Source organism: Rhinolophus hipposideros (genome assembly GCF_964194185.1).
Source record: "Rhinolophus hipposideros genome assembly, chromosome: 13".
Classification (NCBI taxonomy): Eukaryota; Metazoa; Chordata; class Mammalia; order Chiroptera; family Rhinolophidae; genus Rhinolophus; species Rhinolophus hipposideros.
The window spans coordinates 15706926-15728239 of NC_138059.1; the positions used below are offsets into that span (position 1 = coordinate 15706926).

The 21314-nt window shown below is 38.9% G+C and overlaps 1 protein-coding gene across 6 annotated transcripts in view; it reads right to left on the reverse strand.

The window, feature by feature from the left end:
- Positions 1-21314, reverse strand: part of COLEC10 (collectin subfamily member 10) — a 412450-nt gene that overhangs the window by 15779 nt on the left and 375357 nt on the right. For 4 of the 6 annotated variants that reach the window (XM_081071265.1, XM_081071267.1, XM_081071266.1 and 1 more), the window contains 2 exons: positions 1847-1918; positions 426-497 (listed from right to left, as the gene is read on the reverse strand). In XM_081071265.1, the coding sequence (XP_080927391.1) occupies positions 426-497; positions 1847-1859 (85 nt within the window). In that variant the 5' untranslated portion in view covers positions 1860-1918. The remainder of the gene's footprint in view (positions 1-425; positions 498-1846; positions 1919-21314) is intronic. The other 2 variants (XM_081071264.1, XM_081071263.1) reach the window with 1 other exon arrangement.

Below are 21314 nucleotides of genomic sequence, written 5' to 3' on the forward strand. Positions count from 1 at the left end.
TCCTGTTAATAGATCCCAAACAGGTAACTATTATTCCACTCAAATTAAGAAAGAACAGTATACTGTCCTCTGTTACCTTGAGTTTTATGAACAGTTGCTTTCTACTACTGAACTGACTTGATGGTGATGACACCCATTTTAATTGGATCAAGGATTACAACCAGTAGATTCCAGGACAGAGTGCAATATAGACTATTAGAACTTCACATTTGACTCTGTCCCTATATTTCTATTTAATTTTGCTCAAGGCCTTATGACATATTGCTTACACATGAACGAAACAGTCAAGATAGAAAGAAAGATAACACTCATGTTTTAAAAGAAAGAAAAGCGCTCATTTTTATGACACAGAACCTTTCAAATATATCACAGGTATGTGCAACTTGCTTTACATTGCTGTTGGAGAATAGCAAAAGGTGGCTTACCTTTCTTGCCAAAGGGCCCGGTCTTGCCAATGCTGCCTTGGTCGCCTATGTCACCCAGTTCTCCCTTAATTCCTGAAAAGGAAAACATATCATCTTTATATCCTAACGTTTTATCTTCCCCTTAAAGATGTGGCTAATATATAATATCCACTCGAAGGAAATACCAAAAAGTGCATTCTTCTATCCATGATATGTAATATATATACTGTGCTATATTATCTATTTTAATAGCATTTTAATGGATGTAGTAAAATTAAAATGTGGGTGAGTATGACAATCCTGAACCTGATGATATTAAAATACTGATGCAAAATATCTAAAAGGACTGTGTTTAATCTAAAGACCAGAGAAGGGGCTGAATGGAAGAATTCTTGCATTTTATTCTAATTCTGTTCCATTTCAGATTCATTTCAGGATTCCATTTCTTCTCTATGTTAAAACCATATTTGACGATCTTAGCCATTTTAAAAAGGGGGAGGAAATGTACTGTTATAAAACCTAGCGATCAAAGAACCATCAAATATTGTCCCACTGAGTTCTCATCCAAAAAAATATCATCAGGAATCACTAAGTTGCTCCAAAATTGTTATTAATTGTTTTTTTCCATGAATATCTAAAAAATATTTGCCAGTTATAAAGCTCTATTTTTGTGGTAATTTTGCAATTGATTTTACAGATTTGTTGACTATTGTATGTACATATTTATAACATAAAAAATTTTAAATCGCATTTCTCAAATTGAGGTCTCAAAGGTGAGTATTTTTCTCTCTTTAAATTACTGAAAATTTTAAAATCCGTGGTCCAGGGCTACCATCTTGTAACAGTTGGCAGGGAATACTTCTCGTCCTTGGAAGAGACACGTGTACACATCTCAATCCAGAAGCTATGTATCGGTGGGACTTTTGGTTTGGTGAGTAACAATACTCCTTAATAGCCTTTGTGTTATTCTCATCTTATTTGCCCCTAATCTTCTCATACCTCACCAGACCTTGAAGAAAGGTAAGTCAAAGAACCACACAATGCTTTCTGTACCTCCTTAAGCTCTAGGCCAGCCAAAAAGACTTGCCCAGCAGTGTCTTCTGAAGAGACACACTACTAGGAACACAGCTGCATTTCTAAAATTCAGTTTCTTAGATATTCCCAGGGACTTAGATATTCAGTCTCTTAGATATTCCTGGAGCTCCCAGAGTGTCCCGCTCAAGTCACCCCAAAGGATGAAACTTGAGGAATGTGTTTTGAGTCTTGTTGACAAATGATCTCATAAGAACTCTCTGGTGATGAGTAAATTCATATTTGAAATACATTTCATACATCTTTAGAGTGGAGAGTGTTATGAAAGCTGCTAATTTCTAGGGCAAATCCAGGAGGGAGAGAAGAGTCATTCTAACATTATATTGTCAATTCCATATCCATTTACCTACCTTTCGGCCCCATGCGTCCCACTTTGCCAAGCTTTCCTTCCTCTCCTGGCTCTCCTTTTTCACCACCATCTCCTTGTGAAATGGAAAATAAATGAGTGAAGCAACTCAAATAGTAAGGTAAACACATACTCCCCAGGATAAGGTGAACATGGTTTGAATCCACCCTTCGGTTCAGCTTGCCTTACATCCATGTGAGTTTGTTTATGGGTCCACATGGATGGGACATGCAGGGGAAGAAGAGAAACTCCCAGTATCTTTTCTCTTTCATGTTTCTCCACATTCAACTTTGTGTTTAAAGAAATATCCTGCTGGTGAATCCCTGAGAAGTTTGTTTGGACTGACGAATGTATATTCTTGCTGGATAATGTGGCCAACTGTGGAAGCATTTACACATATATACATCGATATACATATAATATATAAATGTACTATATATACACATGTATGTAATGTATAATATGAATATATTGTTTATATATAAATCATATATTATAAATATGTTATTTTAATATAAATACATAATATAAAATACTATTGATTATATATATGAAGTCATGTTATATTATTTTAAAATTATATATATAATATTTATATAAATTTATTACTCTCTGACTGCATTCTTGGGAACCCCCAAATTATAGGCAGGTACCAGGAAACTATGAACAGAGGACTAGCTAGCAATCAGACAGCCGTAAAGCAGTTCTGCGTGAGAGCAACTGTTTTTGTCATAGGTGGGTCTCCTCTAGCCCCTCATGCAATTAAGAAGGACTCAATGAGTGGTTTAAGGAAAGGTGCCCTGGACTGTGAATCAGGAGCTCTGGATTTTAATGTCACGGTAATGTCACTGATGGGTTGAGAAAATCTTTAAAAGTTCGTGATTGAACTTATTGGCTTTGGAGTAAGACAGACCTGGACTTGAGATTCAGCTCTACCACTTACTATCTGGAGAAAGCAGGATATGCAAATTCCCTTTCTGAGTCTCATTTTCCTCTCCTACAAAATAAACTGATACCACCTATTACAGAGGGCTCTTAAGAAGTTCACATAACATAACGTCCGTCAAAGACCTGGGACCTAAACAGCTATTAGCAATGGTGACTATTTTTATTTCCTCCGTTTCCCTGAAGTTTCCTCATCTTTCACCTGGTGATAATGCCTGCCTTCTCTACCTCCCTCAGTTGTTTTAGGATCAACAAGGTAAGCATGTGAATGTGCTTTGAAAATAAAGAACACAACACACACAATATTATGAGCAGCTACCTGCTTTATCACCAAAGCAACCTCAGGACATCGGGAGTCCTGTTCCTCACAAGAGGAAACAAGTAAATAAAGGACTTCTCAAGACAAAAGTTAAGTTCTTGGGATTAGATAGTTTGGGAGAGAGAAAGTTGAGATGTTCACTTATGTATCCAGAAAAAGCACAACTGGTGTCTCTCTCTCTCTCTCTCTCTCTCTCTCTCTCTCTCTCTCTCTCTCTCTCTCTCTCTCTCTCTCTCTCTCTCCAGAGAGCAGAATGTCAATATTATAAAGGAAAGCATCAGCAGTGTATGGAAGGGTTGGATTTCTGGATTGTGAAATTGGTCAAGCATTGGAACATTTCACACGTGAAGTTCTAGAATCTCCCGAGAAAGGCTTTCAAAATAGACTGCACAGATGATTTGTGTCATCAGACATAAGGAGTGAAGTAGGTAGACTAGGTGGCATTTCTCTAGCTAAAGTTAATAGTGACTGTTTATGGAACAATTATGTGCTAATGTAAACAAGTACTGTGCTAATGTAAACATCACAGCAATCCTAGGAGGTGAAAAATATTGCTCCATTTTTTTTGAATGTGGGAAAACTGAGAATCAATGAGGTTCAGTTGCTTGCCTGTTGTCATAGAGCTTGTGTGTGACGGAACTAATATTCAACAACATGCATGTCTCTGCCCCTGCAGAACCCTACGGCTAAACGTTGTCCCTTCCAGCTCAGACTTCTGTTGAATGTGGATTGTAGAGAACTTGGAACTGTGCCAAATTTTTCAGGGCAGAAAGGGGAGATGCATAAAGAATGATAGTTTTTGTTACCTGTTAAACAAGAAAAATAGTGGGGAAGAAAAAAACCACCACAGCTTATTATCTCTATGACTTAATTCACAGGGGATGTATCCTTGAGGCAGTTTCAACACTTACCAGCTGAGGGGCTTTGGGAAGTCCTTGATCTTTTTTGAGCTTTGTTTCACGCATTTGTAGACTGGACAAAATAATACCTTTTTTTCAGAGGGTTTTAATAAAGGTAAGGTCAGAAAAATATTTTCCTTCAAAAAGCCCTCTCTAACACTCTCTGGCCAGGCTAAATTCTCCTTCCAATTACCTTCATTGTTTAAAATACCACTTTATACTGAGTGAGTCCGTTTACCTGTGCTATCTATCCCTGTGTCCTTGGGATGGCTGAGGTCATAAGTGATTTATTCCAGCATCCCCAGAATTTAGCACAGTGTTTGGCTCTGGTACTTAATAAATATAGTTGAACTGGATACATGCGTATTTTGTGAGCCATAAGACATTTTACAAACGTAATGATAGCATTTATTGAGTACTATAGGCCAAAGTGTTCCTACGACTTGACACACATCCTATTGTTTGATCCCCACGGCAACCATTGAGATGGATACTATTCTTAGCTCCATTTTACAGATGAGAAAATGGGGTCAAAGAGAGGTTAAGTGATTTCCCAGGGTCACTTAGCTCCTAAGTAATAAAGCCAGGATTCAAACCAGGGAACTCGCCTTCAAAGCCCACGTTCTGAACAAGCTGTATGATTAGGAACAAATCTGGGTCTTAACATTTCTGGGTTTGGGATTCCTGCTGTGTACAATGGGGCTGAAAAGGTATGGACTGCTCACCAGAAGGCAAGTTCAAAGGCAGGCATGTATGCTAAGCACTGTGTGAATCATAAAACCACATGCCTGTGAATTATTGGTACATCATTCCTTCTCCCCCTTCCTATGAGCTTTCCCACTCATTTGCTAGCAAGTATCTCACTGGAGGCGGTCAGATGAGTGACTTAATCATCTGCTGTTCCCTGGTGGCTCCTGATGGAGACCCGGGCGGGTGAAAATAGGATTCTTCTTCTTCTGACCTGTGTGCCTACATCCCAGCCAAGTGGTGAGTGGGCTGCTGGCAGAGATGGAGTAAACAACTTGTGCCCTTGCCATCAGCGTGGGTCCAGGGTTCATTTGATCTTTGGGACTTGCTTTAATGAAAACAGAAGAGAGGTATAAAAGTAAGCTTTGGAAAGGATCCCCCACATGGCTCACAGTCGTCTGCTTTTATCCTCTTGACAGTATTTCATGGGATTAGTAGGGCAATTTAGACTTCCTTTCCTTCTTTTCAACATAGCCACTTACATTTTAAAATTAAATAAAAAGCTATCAGCTGAGATGAATTCATTTTAATTTTACAGCAATGGTTTGTTTCGGCACCCCAGGCCACCAGCTTGCTGTGATAAGCTCTCCAGGAAAATTCCAGTACAGCACACAGTTGGCCAATTTTTCTTAGGCAGGATTTCTCTTTTTACCCCAACAAGCAAAAACTCTTTTAAAATTAAACTCTAGTTTGAGATGAAATAGCTGCACCTAGGTCAGTACCTCCTGCTCAAAGGAAGTAATTATTAAAAAATTGGTAAATTGGTTTTGGAAACACTAAAGATAACTTGCCTTTCCCACTGCCAAAATCATCTTACAGACTGTGGGGAAGTGGTCAGCAATCCTTCTGATCAGCCTTAGAATGGAGTGGGATAGCTGATGGTATCCTTATTTATGAGCCAGACTCCTGCTTCAAGTATATCTTTCCCATCCCTACTTACACCTCTTTTCGTATATGCCAATTGCGTCCTCATCACTGGAAATTCCAATAGCCATGTGAATCATGCCCTGGACCTCTCATACATGTCGGATACACTAACAAGGTCATAGAGTGGATCACCTCCCAGTCCTTTTTCTTCCCCAACCACAACCTCCACATTTCACTTAAATATCCAGGCCTCCCTGGGACCTGCTGCTATTTGCCTTCTCTCCATTCACCCAGTTTACCTGTCCCTTTGTGCCTTCACCTATCTCCCCATTTGTCCTGAATTCTTTCAGTGGCTTCCTCATAGCTCTCCCAAAGGAGAAAGGAGTGCACTACATTGGGGAAGAGAGCTCTGAGCAAGTCATTTCATTTCTCTGAATCTCAGTTTTCTTCATACAAATAGAGAAAATCATCAGTGCTTCATAGGGTTGGTGTGAAGGAGACAATACATGAAAAGTGCTCAGCACAGTGCTTGGCACTTGAGAAACTCGTCTGTTCTTGTTTTACTGAGAGCAGAAGGGAGGATTCAATGACATGATCACTGTCATCATTGTTATTGCCAGAAATGACTTCTCTTTTGAACCTTCCTTTGTATTCAGTACCTCAATCTTTATCATATACTCATTACTTACTTTTCTACTTTGTGGTTTTTTTTTTTACTGTTTACTATGAATATTCTCACACAAAGATAGATGGAATAAGTATACACCCGTTACTGAAATTTAACAATTAACATGTTGTCCTTGCTTCGTGTTTATTTTTACTGATCTTTTTTTAAATAGTAAATTATAGACAGCATGACAAATCTTCCTTAAATATTTCAGCAAGTGTCTCTAAAAGATAATAACAGTCCCCTGTAAATATAATAGCATTGTGGCAATCTTACTTTTTAATGGGCTGTAGGGTTTGCTAAAGTCACCTTCACAGAATTCTGTGATCTCTCTTATCTTGAGCCCCTACTGCGGTACCGTATATAATCTAATAAAAAAAAGGAGAGCACCAGAAAAGAGAAGCAGACATTCAGAGGAGTAAACCTAGGCTCCTTGAAAACAAATCATGACAAATAAGTCCACCTTCTCTTCGGAAAGGACCGCCATGCATTCAGAAACTGCCATGGTCAGAGTGGTTGGAATAAGACAAATTTCCATTGGTCATTCACCGAAGACAGTAGTTGCTGGAAATCTGAGAGGATATACTGAGGAAGTCTACAGGCTCACTCTGACGGATGCGGAGTACCAGTCCTAATCATATCACTTTCCAGCTTCGTGAACTCAGGTGTGATAGTTAACCTCTCAAAGTCTCTGTTTTAACTATAACTGGAAATAACTAGAACATCTATTTATTCTAAAGTCTCCCAAATGAGGGTTCTCTCCTTACTCTGAGACACATGGTACTTTAATTCATTTTAATGGCTTTGTGATGGAAATGGCAGGGAGAGGCAGCTTATCTAGGACAAGGAAAATCCAGACCTTGGCCAACCTTGCTTAAGAACAGTCAACAATACACTTCTCATAAACAGAAAAAAATATTTGCACATTCACAGATACTGTTTCTGCCAATCCTACAGTAGGAATATGTTATCAAAGAACCAAGTTCATCTTAGTCTATTAGAAACTGCACGCCTTTAAGGAGAAAAGCTGTCCCAGGGACAATCTTATGTGGAACAGGGCAGCTCTGAACCAAAGCTGCAATTTGCCAAGGGACTCAGCCTTCAGGACCATGGGTCTATTCGGCTTGAATGAGTGACAGGACAAGCTTCAAGTCCTGAGGCTTGGAGAAATGGATAAAACAGGAGTCTTGTAGTCTTTTATGGGTTGAATTCCGCCTTCCCATTCTTATGTGGAAGCCCTAACGCCCTGTACTTCAGAATGTGACTGTATTTGGAGATAAAGCTTACAAAGAGATGATTAAGGTAAACTGTCGCTGTTAGGGCAGTCCTAATTCAATCTGGCTGGGCTCCTTATGAGAAGAGCAACTTTAGACACACAAAGGAACACAAAGGATGTGTGCACACATCCCTGAAAAGGCCACGAGAGGACACAGTGAGAAGACAGCCCTCTGCAAGCCAAGGAAAGAGGTCTTAGCTAAGAGACCAAATCTACTGACTATTCGACCTTGAACTTCCAGGCTCCAAGACTGTAAGACAACACATTTTTGTTGTTAAAGCCACCCGTTTGTGGTATTTTGTTATGGCAGCCCTAGCAAACAAATTCATAGCCACACAGACCTAGGGTCAAATCTTAAATCTCTACTTAACAGCTTTTAAATCTTATACTAAAATAATTACTCTCTCTTCTTCAGTTTGCTATCCTGAAAATTGAGATACTTATACTTTTCTCATGGAGTTAATTGAAGATGAAATGATATTATGGATGGCAACATTCATACAAGAGCCTCTTGTGTCAAGCGTGCCCTCACTGATCCACTAAATAGTGAGTAGATGGTGGGCATCTATTGCTTTCGTCTACCTGGTATCACCTACCTGTGCTTCTGGTAACAGTACCACAGTTTTCCATAGGAAACCACACTTGCTCATTCTCAGTCCATATGGTTTGAACCATATCCATAATTGGTTCAGCAGTAAAAGCCGATCAGTCTCAACTTGCAGGTAAGTCTCCTCAGTAACTCAAGCAGTTTTAACCTTTAAAAATGGAGACTTGCTCTTTCTGCAGGGGTGGCAGAAAGGATAGACTGTTATTGAAGTAATTGAATCACCATAAAGGGTGAACCGTCTTTAACACGCAGTCATTACAGAGGCAAGCAGAACCAAGGTGTGAAGACTGACGCCTGAACACATCACTCGAGCCTGGATACAGCTCAGCTTGATTCCCTTTCTGTTAAGTGAGTCTATAAACTCTCCTTCCTGCCTTGGTTTGTTTGTTTGATTAGCCACTTTAAGTTTGGTTTGAGTTTGGCTTCTTTCACTGGCAAACATAAGTTTCCTTACAAATATAACTATGAGACACTGATCAGGAGAATAGAGCCTTGCTATGAGGAGATCAAAACCTCTGGAGCAGATGGGCAGGTAAGCACATAGTTACTGTGCTAAATGTTGGAAGAGTAGTTATTATGGGAGCATAAAGAAGGAAACCCTTCCTTCTACCTGCCTGTACCTATAACTCTTCCTGTTCTTTCTCAGGAAGAAATAAATGGGATCCCTTGCATTGGGCCCACCACAATAAACTTATATTTCAAGGTAAGTAGAAAAGAAAACGAGCTGAAATACAAATCTGCCATTCTATTAGAGCAGGCTAAGATGGTCTCATCAATAAAAGTTCCTGTGGATTTTTATCTTCTATCCAATTCCATGCACCCTATAGGTCCAGCTCTGTGTCACCTTCTCTAGCCAGGAGTCTTCTGAGTGCGGACTTTCCTGTCCCCATGTCCATCTTCCTCTTCAACAGTCAGGACTGATCTCATTCTCTGAAGGGAACTCCCCTCACACTTCACAGCACCCACCACATTGAGTCATAGATGATGGGCAGGTCAGGGAGGACATGTTATTTTCTCTGCATCCCTGGCACTTGGCACAGGGGCTGAGATGCAGTAGGTGCTTTCTCAATAAAGGTTTTCAAAATAAAAGGAATAACATCCTTAAAGACAAGATGAATAAAGGTGAGATTAATGACAATACAGTCAAATAAATTAGTAATTGATTGAAATGTCATTTTCAATAATGGCTGATTAATGAATTGACTTCAGACTGCTGGGACATCTGTGGTGACAGTTTATAATCTAGGAAGGCAGCCCAAGCACACACACAAATCTCTGTCTCCACTGCTCCCTCCACCCAATATTTTTTGTTTGCTCTTCTAATTTGCCTGTGTCTATCAAAATCACTGCCATGCTCTAATCTCCCAGCGTCCATATCCAAATTGGTTTTAACTGTTCATCCTTCCTCAGTCCCATCTTGATTCTTATTTTTTCCTCACATCCATCTTTCTTTTTCCTCCCATCCACACTTCCTTTCCTTTACCGTTTCTAGTTCTCGTACTCCAAACCCTGTCCCTTGCATGTGATCCATAAGTGGTCTTCATGGTATTTTATCCACTGGTGATTCCAAGTGCTTAGAATACTATTTGTTCAATAAATGACTGCTGAAATATTGCTTTCCTTGGATCTGAACTTCACTTTTCCATACCATCTTGCAAACTCATTTTTATCAAATCATAGTTTCATATAAATCTGCCCCATTTGAAACATTTCAGCAGTTCTTCTATGTTTACAGGCCAAGTCCAAACTAATTAGTCCAGCATTTGGACCTTCACAGACTGGCTTCCATGGAATTTTCTGGCATTATTTTCTGACACTGACCTGCATAACCTTCTAGTCCTATCCAACTTGTTTATTCTTTGTTCATTAAAATGTCTTTCAATTCATGTCTCCATTGAAAGTTATATGCTCTTCTGTCCTTTTGAAATTCATCTCCTCAGAGGGGGAAAAATCCAAAACAGAAGTCATAAAAGAAAAGATAGATATGTGTGACCATATGAGAAATTAAAAAAAAATTATATGATACAAGATGCCATGTAAATATACAAGGGTGCCAAAAAATATATGTACACATTTTAAGACAGGAAAAAACTGTATTAAAATTACACTGATGGTAACCACTTTGAGCACCTCTTATAATTGCAGAAGTCAAATGTGATTTGTATTCATCTTTTGTTTTTGGTATATATTGAGTATTACAATTTGAATACAGATTTTTCCTTTCTTAAAATGTGTATACATTGTTTTGGTACCCTTTGTATAAAGTTTATAAATATATGATAGACAAAGAAAAAAACTAACAGTAAGACATAAAAATTATTAATATTCTTAATATGCAAAGAGCATTTGTAAATTGCTTTGCAAAAAAGACAATAAAGTAAAAAGATAATATACAAATATAAACAATAAATGATAGATGAAAAATGCCCAGAGGCTCACTATTAGTCAGAAAAATATGTATATATGTAAATGTCTATGTCATAGTTTGCCATCAGATTTAGCAATAATTTTAAAAGACTAATTGCATCCAACGATGCCATATATACAAAAAACCTTCAATCACTGGTTTTATCACTGTAAATTGCCACAATATTTCTGGAAAATAATCTGTCAATATGATTAAAATAAAAAATCCGCACATTCTATTTTAGGGAACTTATTTTACAGGAATAAGTGTAAGAACAAATGTATATATGGGAATGTTTATAGTGGCAAAAACAAAAACCATAAACAATCTGAAAGTTTGTCATCATGGGACTGATGAAAATACAAGAAGGAATATTATGCATCTACAAAAAATAATGAGATGAGTTAGAGAGAGACCTTTGGATAAGAAGTGAGTTCCATGTTATACTATGTAGAATGTCTCTTGGACATATGCATATGATCCCATTTAGAACAAGGAATAAATAAGCAGAATAAATATAGAGATAAGTATTAATAGCAAGCTATTAATGATGGTTACATGGGAGAAGTGGGTTCAGAAAAGGAAGGTCATAGTAAAAAGTGAGGTCATTAGCTTTGTCTCTGTATATATTTTGTACATATTTATACATGTTATGTGTTACAACAAGCATGAAATACTCTTGAAATTAAAAAAAATAAATCATAAATAATACAAAGGAACTATTTCCTTTTTTCCCCTTCTATATCCTACCCACGGATCTTGTCTCAAGTCAAATTCTAAATTCTCTGAACTTCTGGACAGAATTATTTACTTGGGAATTCATCCTATGGTTTCTTGTTACTGCTTTCTAATGGATGCCTTGAAGTATTATTTCAAAATGTATTGGTATGTAATTTTTGTATGCATGTCAACCAGTTGGAGTGTAAGTTCCTTGTGATAAGGGCAGATATTTTACAGTGGATTCTCGAGAGCTGTTCAAAACCTCACGATTTGCTCACTCATTCATTCCCTCAACAAATATTTATTGAGTTTCTACTAGCTATTAAGCCCTGTAATAGGTACTAGAGACACAGCACTAGCTCAGACAAGACATGATCTAAGCCTAGAAGCTTGGTGGGAGGGAGACACCAAATAAGGTCTTAAAAATGCCATGAGTGTTACTAAAGGGAAATTGCTGTGTGTTTTATAGGTGGCTAACAAGCCTTTGGAAAGATCAATGGCATAGGGGTGAAAAGCCTTGGCTTTTATTCATGTATACTGCTCTGTCCTCCAATGACGAGATAACATATCAAATAAGAAAATAAAATGAAAGTGCTTTTTCAATACCAATGCGCTAAACAAATGCAAGGAAATACAATCTGTAAGGAGCTCTACTGTGATTCATTTACCCAACAATAATATCACTGTCAATAATGATAACAGCTAAGATTTATCAGGTGCTTACTGTGGCCCAAGCCAGGTCGTTAATGTGTATGGCTGTGATGTCACCCAATCTCTTATCTGTGCCCCATCAATTTGTAAGGAGATAGATTGGGATTAACTTCATGAACCCACGAACTTCATTCGCCCTTCAGCTTGTCCCTGAATAAAGTAGCAAAAAAAAGAAAAAAAAAAGTGAGGATTTCAAGAATCCTACAATCTTTCCCACTTGAAATACAAAGCACCTACTCTCTGTCTTCAGGTTTATTTGGTTTAAAAAGAATTACCACTTGGGACTTGCAAGTCTTTTGCAGTCACTGCATGTCTGAGCAACAAGGAAAACGAAGAAAAAGAAAAAAAACAACTAACATTGTACTTAATGAAAAATACAACAGTAAGGTTTTGTTGGGCAGATTTTCTTCTGCCTTCACCTATCATTCGTAGCCAAATCAGTGGAAACAAATGCAAGGAAAACATCCATCCACCAGGACTGAGTGGCATGCTTCTGCAAAACAATGCAGCACTTAGGAGCATTGGATCTGGGATCCAAGTACTTAGTCCAAGTCCTGGCTCCATCTCTCACTGGCTGTGACACCTTCGTACTCCACTTAAATCCTTTAAGCCTCAGTTTCCTCATCACGAAACCAGAATTGTGAAATCTTTCCCTCCCGGAGTTGTTGAGAGGAGCACATGTGATAATGCAGGTGAAGGGATGAGGGGTGACTGGAATGCAGTGAACACTCAAGAAATACTACATTATGACACCAATAGGCCACCTAGAGTTTCTCGTCACTTGAAATTAGAGCAATACAAAGCAGAAGCCACAGGGAGGCAATGTCTCTTTTAGCTCAGACCTGGCAACTTCTGGCTGATGCATAGTTTTTGCTTCCAGAGACTTGTGCTTCTGGCATTGAAATGTATATAATAGTCTACAGGTGTAACACAATATTCTGTGTAGAATTCCTTTCAGTATGAAGTGGGGTAAAAACAAATTTAAAGAAAAGAGTCGTGTTGTTATTAAGTGTAAGTAATCACTGTAATTACACGCCCCAGCAGTCCGATCCATGGACACCCCAACACTGTGAGAAGGCAGTGTCCTCCCGGACGACTGTCATCAAATGACACATCTAAAAACTGAGTCGTGTGAATGGCTTTCGTAGAAAAGAAATGCCTAAGGAATATTTATGATCCCTACTTCCAACTGCCCACCAGACATTTCCATCCGAATGTCCATATGCAGGTCAAATACAGTTTTGCTTCTGAAATGCTTCTCTTCCACAGCTCCCGTGCCTATCCCAACAGCCCAAATTCATCTCTTGTTTTAATTCAAGTCCCACCAGGAGCCTCTCACATCCTTTAGTCTACCTTCAACTCTGCCAAGAGATTTATCTGACAGAAAAACAAATCTAATTATATCCTTCTCCCCCAAAGCGTCCATTGGCTCCTCTGGTTTAAACTATCATTTGGCTGGTCAGACCTGATAGAATCTCACAACTTCTACAAAATAGCTATGAAAACTGAAAAGCAAAAAGAGAAAAAGAAAAGAAAAAAGAAATCCCAAGGTACAATGAAAAAGAGATTAACAGAGTGTATGGAGTTTCTATTTACATGGAAGCCATTTTAGCTAGTAGAATAGGGAATATCACTCTGTGCTCTTACCTTATTAAAAGATGGATCCTATTTACCTAAAAGAAGGGAGGATAACACTTAGCTCCTCTTTCACGGGACACCCCTACTCCAAGACTCAGTCTCTAAATCACAAAACTGATTCAATAACTTGGTTGCATGAATAATGGTTCTTGAGATTGCAGAGTCCTGTGCCCTCACCTGCCACCCCACCCATACTTCTAATTCCAAAACGTAAGACAGGAAGATAAATCTAACAGAACAGGCAGTGGTATGACGCCCTTTGGGAGATTCAGTTCCCACAAATAAAGCCTGACAGGAAGTTGCAGGACCACCTCGGCAGCTGTAAGTGCTGGAAATTTTAGTTTTGTATCCACTCCTCTATCTGTCCAAACTTAAAATATTATAGAATCAGCAAGAGGGAGCAAGAGAAATTTCCGTATTAGTATGGTTAGGTCCCATTGGAATAATAACAACATGGTATGGGCTCTCTTGATCATGATCATGAAAAGACCATATATATACATATGCAAGGTAATCAAAATTTTGAGCCCATTTTACTTTGAAAATTGAAATGTCACCGCAGACGTATTCCAATCTAGGGCAACCGGTAACATCCCTTGCATTGAACACTCTCTGTGAACTTTGTTTCTGTGGATCTGGCCTGTGTCTACGGTCTAGTACTGACTTTGCCCCAAGGTCGTTGGTGGCATTGTCTAGCCTTGCTCTTCAAGGGCTAGGGCGACACTGATGAATCATTTTGATAGCATCGGTGCCAGAGACCCTCCGCTGTGGTATAGCAAAGTCTCCCGGGCTCTTGGGTACTTTTCTTTTGCTCTGGAGCACATTGTCACCCTTGCTGCCTCACTGCATCTCCCACCTTCCCATGTGGACATACAGGTCTCCTCCTTTTTGGGTGTCCTGTTGTTTGGTCACTCTGCATGTGGTCTTATGAGAGAGAAATGATACTTTGCTCAGCTTTCGTCTCTGAATGTCAAACTATTTTTCTAGATACTGGTCATCTCGGGCCAGGCAGAACAACCTGACCATATAAACTTTTGCTGACTGCACCCAGTACTATAATGTCTTGCATTTACACTCATCCCTGGGGGATGCCACCTAGATGACCCTCAGAATCGAGAAGTTCTTGAAGTGCAGCGAAAAATAAGAGTTACCTCTTCAAGGAATTTGGCATTATCAGTATGTCTGACATATCTTATTCAGACAGGGCTGATGTTGCCTGAGATGACGTTGTCTCATTTAAGGGATCTTAGCTCATCTCATTAACTAAGTCAATTAGGCTTACTTCTTTTATAGTTAGGGAGGCCGTGTGGGCAGAGGATCTCTCTTTGGAATACTCGCTCAGAGCTATGCAGCCAGATCACATGCAAGAGTAGTGTGCTTTAGTTTGTCTTTAAATAGGGGTAATAATTCCTATAGTATGTCAGTGGAACCAAAGCAAAATAATGGATAAACGCTTTATAAATTCTGAAGACTCATATTTGTATAATTTAACAGATACAACTATTGTCAAGTGGCCACAAGAGACCTGAAATGATACTTCCTGAGTTTTCAAATCAAGAACAATCACAATAAATAATTTGAAAACGATGAAATTATTTAGATGCTACTTCAGTTGAGTTTCAGAGTGTCAGATTTGTACCGTGTATATTTACAACTCTTTTACAAAAGAGCAGAGCAAGCTATAAAATATAATTTAAAGAATTTTGTAAAATTATACTGTATTGCAAATCAAATGTGCGGTGCGAAAACCACACGGACTGGTTATGGGTGGGAATATCCTGATAAGATGTGGAGAGGTCAAATAAAACCATTTCTAGCAGAATGGAGAACGTTTCCAGAAGCTGAATTACATAAACACAAATAAGAAGAATGAGAGGCAGATAAGTTGTGTCTGGTCTACACAAACTGTCAATGACCCAAAGCACACAGAATTCCCTTGCCTGGGGCACATACAGTAGCTAAGGGGAAATAGTCCTTAAAGGGAGGAAAAAGAACAAAAACCAGGAAAGACTTCTCATTCCCCCTTGGGTTTTGCTAATGTATATGGTTTGCTAATATTTAGAGAGTCCTTGAAAAGACAGCGCTAGGTGTTCTATGTGGCTTAATTCATTTCTCCTCATCACAACCCTAGGAAGTACTCACACTATTGTCATCCCATAGTACTGATGAGGAAACTGAGGCTTGGTTTTGTGCCTTAACTCCTTGAATTCTATTATATCTCTCTGGGTATTTATGAGTTACTGTTCCCATTTTACTGAGAAGAAGCATCCGTCAGCGAGAACTACAGAAAGAAAGAAGGCCACAATGGTGAAGAGAAAGGGTGGTCTCCAGTTTGTGAGCTATCGATGAATAAAAGTTGACTTTGCAGTGGGACTGAAAATAGGCAGGACATTGCACCAAGGAGCAGAGCTGGTAGCATTTCCATGGTGTGTTTCTATTTGTTGAGCCAACTTTATAATCTATAAGCCTTTATTTAGGGAGGTGGGGAGCAAGGAAGCTCATGGCGACTAGTAACAGTGATGAAAGTTAATGAAAGAAACGATGCTAGCTAAGCAATATGTTAAACATGCTTAATTTTCAAAATAAGCATTTGCGATGGGCAGTATCATTATTGCCATTTAAAAAATGAGGACTCTGAAGCTTAAGATGACATGGGTAGCAGGTGGCTGTGCTCAAATTCAAAACTATACATTCTGTATGCAAAGCCCATGATCTTTTACCAACATGCAAGTACCTATTCGTAGTATGGTCCCTAGTAGCGATTGATGTATAGCCAAGTTACTATGTAAGAGAGCTGGAGAGAGACATGGCATGGGTAAAGGACACACCCTTACTAAAATGAAAAAAAATAAAAACACAAAACAAAACAAAAACCAAAATGAAACAAACTAATTTTTTTTTTTTTTTGTCATTACCATTCAGTACCTCCTGCCTCATCCTTGCCCACACTTTGACTGACTGGAGTTTTATTCTTCCCCTCCTGACATAACCTTGAAATGTTTTCTTGGCATCTACCCAAAGGGAAAAGGAGGGGGGGAATAGGTTGGAACACACACACTGAATTATGAAGTTAAAAAAAAGACAAGCCACTTAAAATTTTGGTCTGTCCTTATGAATAAAATATGTCTTAAAACTCATAATGAAAGAATCCAGTTAATTAATACAATTAATATATAGGTTTGGGGAAACTACCGACTTTCTTAACCTCTCTGATAAAGTCATTAGAAGGAGATCAGCAGCTTAATTTATATCAAGGTGACCGAGTTAAAACAATTCTGTACCATGTTTATACATTGACCTCACAGAACTTTTCTAATGTTAATTTGTAACACTGAAGGAAGGATCATTTCATGCTTAATGAGAATGATAAAACGTGAGGACAATGATATAATATGGCTGAATGGTACAATGACTGGCTTGGGAAGCTGGAATATGAGCTCCAGTTCTAGCCCTGCCACCAACTAGCAGCTGTGTGACATAGAACAAGTCATTTCACCTCTCTGGGCTTTAGTTTTCACAAACATAGAAATAATTGGGGTTAAACCAAATGATCTCTGCGAGTTCCTTTACAGGAAGTGAGACTTCCAATATGAGTGTAAAAGTGATCCAGGTATCTGTGCATATCTGGCTATCTGCTGGGGGAAGTCACAAGAAGCCCTGTTTGGAGGCTATGAAGACTCCTGGGAAATAACTCACGTTGTGTCAGTTGCTGGGATCCAGAGCCACGTACAGTAACATGGTGGGTGGCCAGTTAGAAGTCCATTTCCTGGGAGCAAACCCTCCATTAAAGGGTTTGCTGAGAAAGCAATTATTCCAGAAGATAGACGGTTGCTCTGTTAGGCTTCCCTCATGGCAAAGCCATGTGCACCTCATGTCATCTGGCACTCCTAGGTGTCACCTGGTCCACCCATGCATGACCTCCACAGGAATCAATAGGTGCTTCAAGCAAAACCTGAAGTAGCTATTTCAGGTAGCCCCATAACATACTGTGGTGCAGCCAACACCACTTAGGGGCCCCCCTGGCTGATTAGAGCATGGCGCCAACTAGAACTGCATTGAGTTCCAACCTGTCACCTCCCAACTGTGTGGCCTTAGGCGAGTGCCTTGCAAGTTCTGAACCTCAGTTTCTAAATCTGTCAAGTGATAATTATAATGTTTTCTTTCTCCAAGTCTATTGACATGATTAAATTTAAAAGCAGCCCTAATGCACTCACACAGTGCCCAGCGAATGACAAGTATTCAATGCGTGTTAGTCTTACTGCCCCGACTACCACAATGGAAATTGTCGTTAGAGCCATGCTGAAGGGAAGAGACACTTTCCCGGCCCTACAAATTCATCACAGGCCACTTGTGAGGACGAATCACGAAGGTTACTTGCAGGAGTTGCAGTGTCCTCAGAAGCGATGGAAAGCTTTCCTTACTGAGTGAAGTAGTGTGGTGAGTGGCCAGGCGAGGCTGAGATGCAGCACTGGGGAAGTTGTGGCATGCTTGTACCATGTTTCCCCCAAAATAAGACGCAGCCAGACAATCAGCTCAAATGCATCTTTTGGAACAAAAATAAATATAAGACCCATGTTATATTATATTATAGACCTGGTATTATATTATTATATTATATTATATTGTATTGTATTATATTATATTAATTATATAATAATGTTATTACATAAGACCCGGTCTTATTTTACTATAAGACCGGTCTCATATTAATATTTGCTCCGAAAGACACATTAGAGCTGATTGTCCGGCTAGGTTTTATTTTCGGGGAAACACGGTACTTGCAGAAAATCAGTGGGCAGTGGTGGGGAAGTTCTTTGACCTGGTGCAATGACAGTGTGACCCCAAGATCAGTCCCTCTTTGGGACGCATGTGCATACATGTAAAAGTAGTAGTCCTTCTTTGGGGAGAAATGTAGGACCTATGTGCAGTGTATTTCCAAGGAACTATATTAATAGGTCAGGGCAACAAGCTAAAATATTGGGGAACTTGAAAATTTGGATTCATTTATTTAATCAAAAATATTTATTGAGTACCTACTATGTGTCAGGAATTCTTCTAGGCAGTGGGAAAACACACTCAGCAAGAAGGACAGGGACCGTGCTTTCGTGAAACTTGCATTCTAGGACTGACTATAAATATATAAATACAAAAGAGAGTTTCATTTAGCAATAAGTCTGTGAAAATAATAAAATGTCCTGGGAACTATGACAGAGAGTGAGGGGTAGTCAGGCAGGGACTCACTGTGCAAATGGCATTGGAGCTAAAACCTGAATGCGAAGGAAATATCCTTGGGAAGATCTGGGGTAAGATTGGGCCAGACATAAGGAACACAAAATGCAAAGGTCTTGGCTCAAGAATGAGAGACAAAGCAAGGCTGCCCAGAGCAAACTACAAATGGAAAAGAGGTTTGAAATGACGTGGGAGAAGTAAGGAGAAGAAAGATGGATTATAAAGGACCTTTTAGTACACACGTACACACACACACACACACACACACATACACACGTCACTGAAAGACAACAGATTAGTGATTACCCGAGGGTAAGGGGGGAGGGTGGTAGAAAAGGGTAAAGGGGGTCAAATACATAGTGATCAAAGGAGAACTGACTCTGGGTGGTGAACACACAATACAATATATAGATGATGTGTTGTAGAGATGTACACTTGAAACGTATATAATTTTACTAACCAATGTCACCCCAATAAATTAAAAAAAACACACAAAAGCTAGTGAAAAAGCCAAAAGAAGCAATAGAGTGAAATATCATTAATTTCCAAACAAACTAATAAAGTAGTGAAGTTAATTATCAAAGAGGAGGCATATCACCATTTTCAGTATGTTTTCGTATCCAGGACAATGTTGGGCTGAGAGGTCGTAAGAACTCCATGTTCTTAGGCATTGCCTTATCCACCTCTTATCAGACAGGGGTCAGTGGACTGTGTTTCAAACTTGATTCTAATAGAAATGAGTGGGTGTCATGGAATGACACTGGAACCAGAGCCAGGAGGCCAGAGGTGAAGTTCATGGTGCATAATTGTACTGTATCTACTTGAAAGACCTTGGACATTCCATTTGGCCTCACTGATACCGTTTCCTTATCTTTACGTTTAAAGTAATTGGTACCACATAGGGCAACTGTGAAATTAAATAAGACAGTGTACTTCAAAGGTTCTTGGAAATTGTAAAGCTTCATCTAAATATTTCTTACTGGTTTTAAAATTCTTTTTAACATTTCTTAAAATTTCTTGTCATTGTTGTTTTCAAGTAAAGCCACTAGAGGTCAGAATTTTACATCAATTGTATAAAGAAACCACCAAGGTAGGGGGTGGGAAAAACCACACAAAAAAACAAACCTTTTCCTACTAAGCAACATAGAATAATAAGTTTAAAGCATAGAAAGAAAAATAAAGATGGCTTTCAACAAAGAAGTTTTGATAAGTGGAACAATGCGTATTCTTGAAATTGTTACTGAACAGAGACTTAAGGAGAGGAAGGAAACACAGAATTTAAGTATCTATTTGTGATATCTACACAGCTTCAAGTTTATATTGATTTTCATATTATTCTCAAAACAAGTCTATGATGAAGGCCTATTTTACAAATAAAGAAACTGAAACATAAATAGATGTGATCACATACTGAACATCAAACAGATTGAATTCAATGTTTTTCCATTAGTCATGCTTGGGAAATAATGCAGTGAAATACAGCATCTCTAGGTTGGAAGATATATTATATGAAAGGTTAGCATTACTGGTTTTCCACCTGCAACTCCAAAGAATTAATTTAGCTCCCAGTCTCCTAAATGAATTTAGAGATAACTTCTTATATTTTCTGTTTCTCATCTGAGCAGAGTGCTGGTAAATATGCTATTGCGATGGTTAGCCATGGAGAAAAGTACAGACTAGCTTGATCTTAGAAAAAATATATTGAACAGAAGCAACATTCCTTTAAAATGTTGAACTGGCCATTAAGTTATTATTATTTTTTTTCATTTTGTAGAACTCAATATACAAATCTGCCTTGTTCGAGGGTGGGAAGAGGCTATTGCCATGTTCATGAAGGAATTTGGTAAGATAGGTGGCAGTTTATATCTTGATAGAAGATAAAAACAAAACTATGTCTTGTTTTTCATTGTACATCCAACATCTAGAACAGGCCCTAGAGCGGACAAAGGGCCGTGATGCATGTACTCTTGATGTTCCAGGCGCACATACAGGCAATTTGCAAAGAAAAAAAAGAGTTAACTGTGCCCTGACCCCAAGAGTTTGCAACGGAATACCCACCTTGAAATGTAGATACGAGTTCTGGGCCGAGTTCTTCCTTAGCTTGAAAACTTGAGCCTCTCACATGATGCTTGGGGCTTAGTAGGTAGTCATTCCATTGCAAAATCATGGAATCTCTTTAATAAGAAGGGAACTTAGAAAAGGTTTGATGCAAAGTTCCCAGGCTCTAGGGGCAGAAGAAATCATGCCAGATCTACAACAGACTTTGTTCTGGAGCCCAGGGTCCTAGAGGACCCCTTCCCTAGTCTCTCACTTTCTTACTCTGTCACATTCCTGGCTTGTAATAATTTTACAATTTCTACACAAGCTCAGGAAGAGAGTTAAAGGGGTTTCCATTGTTTAAAATCTTAACAAGGTTTCTAATGAGAAGGGAGGAGTTTTG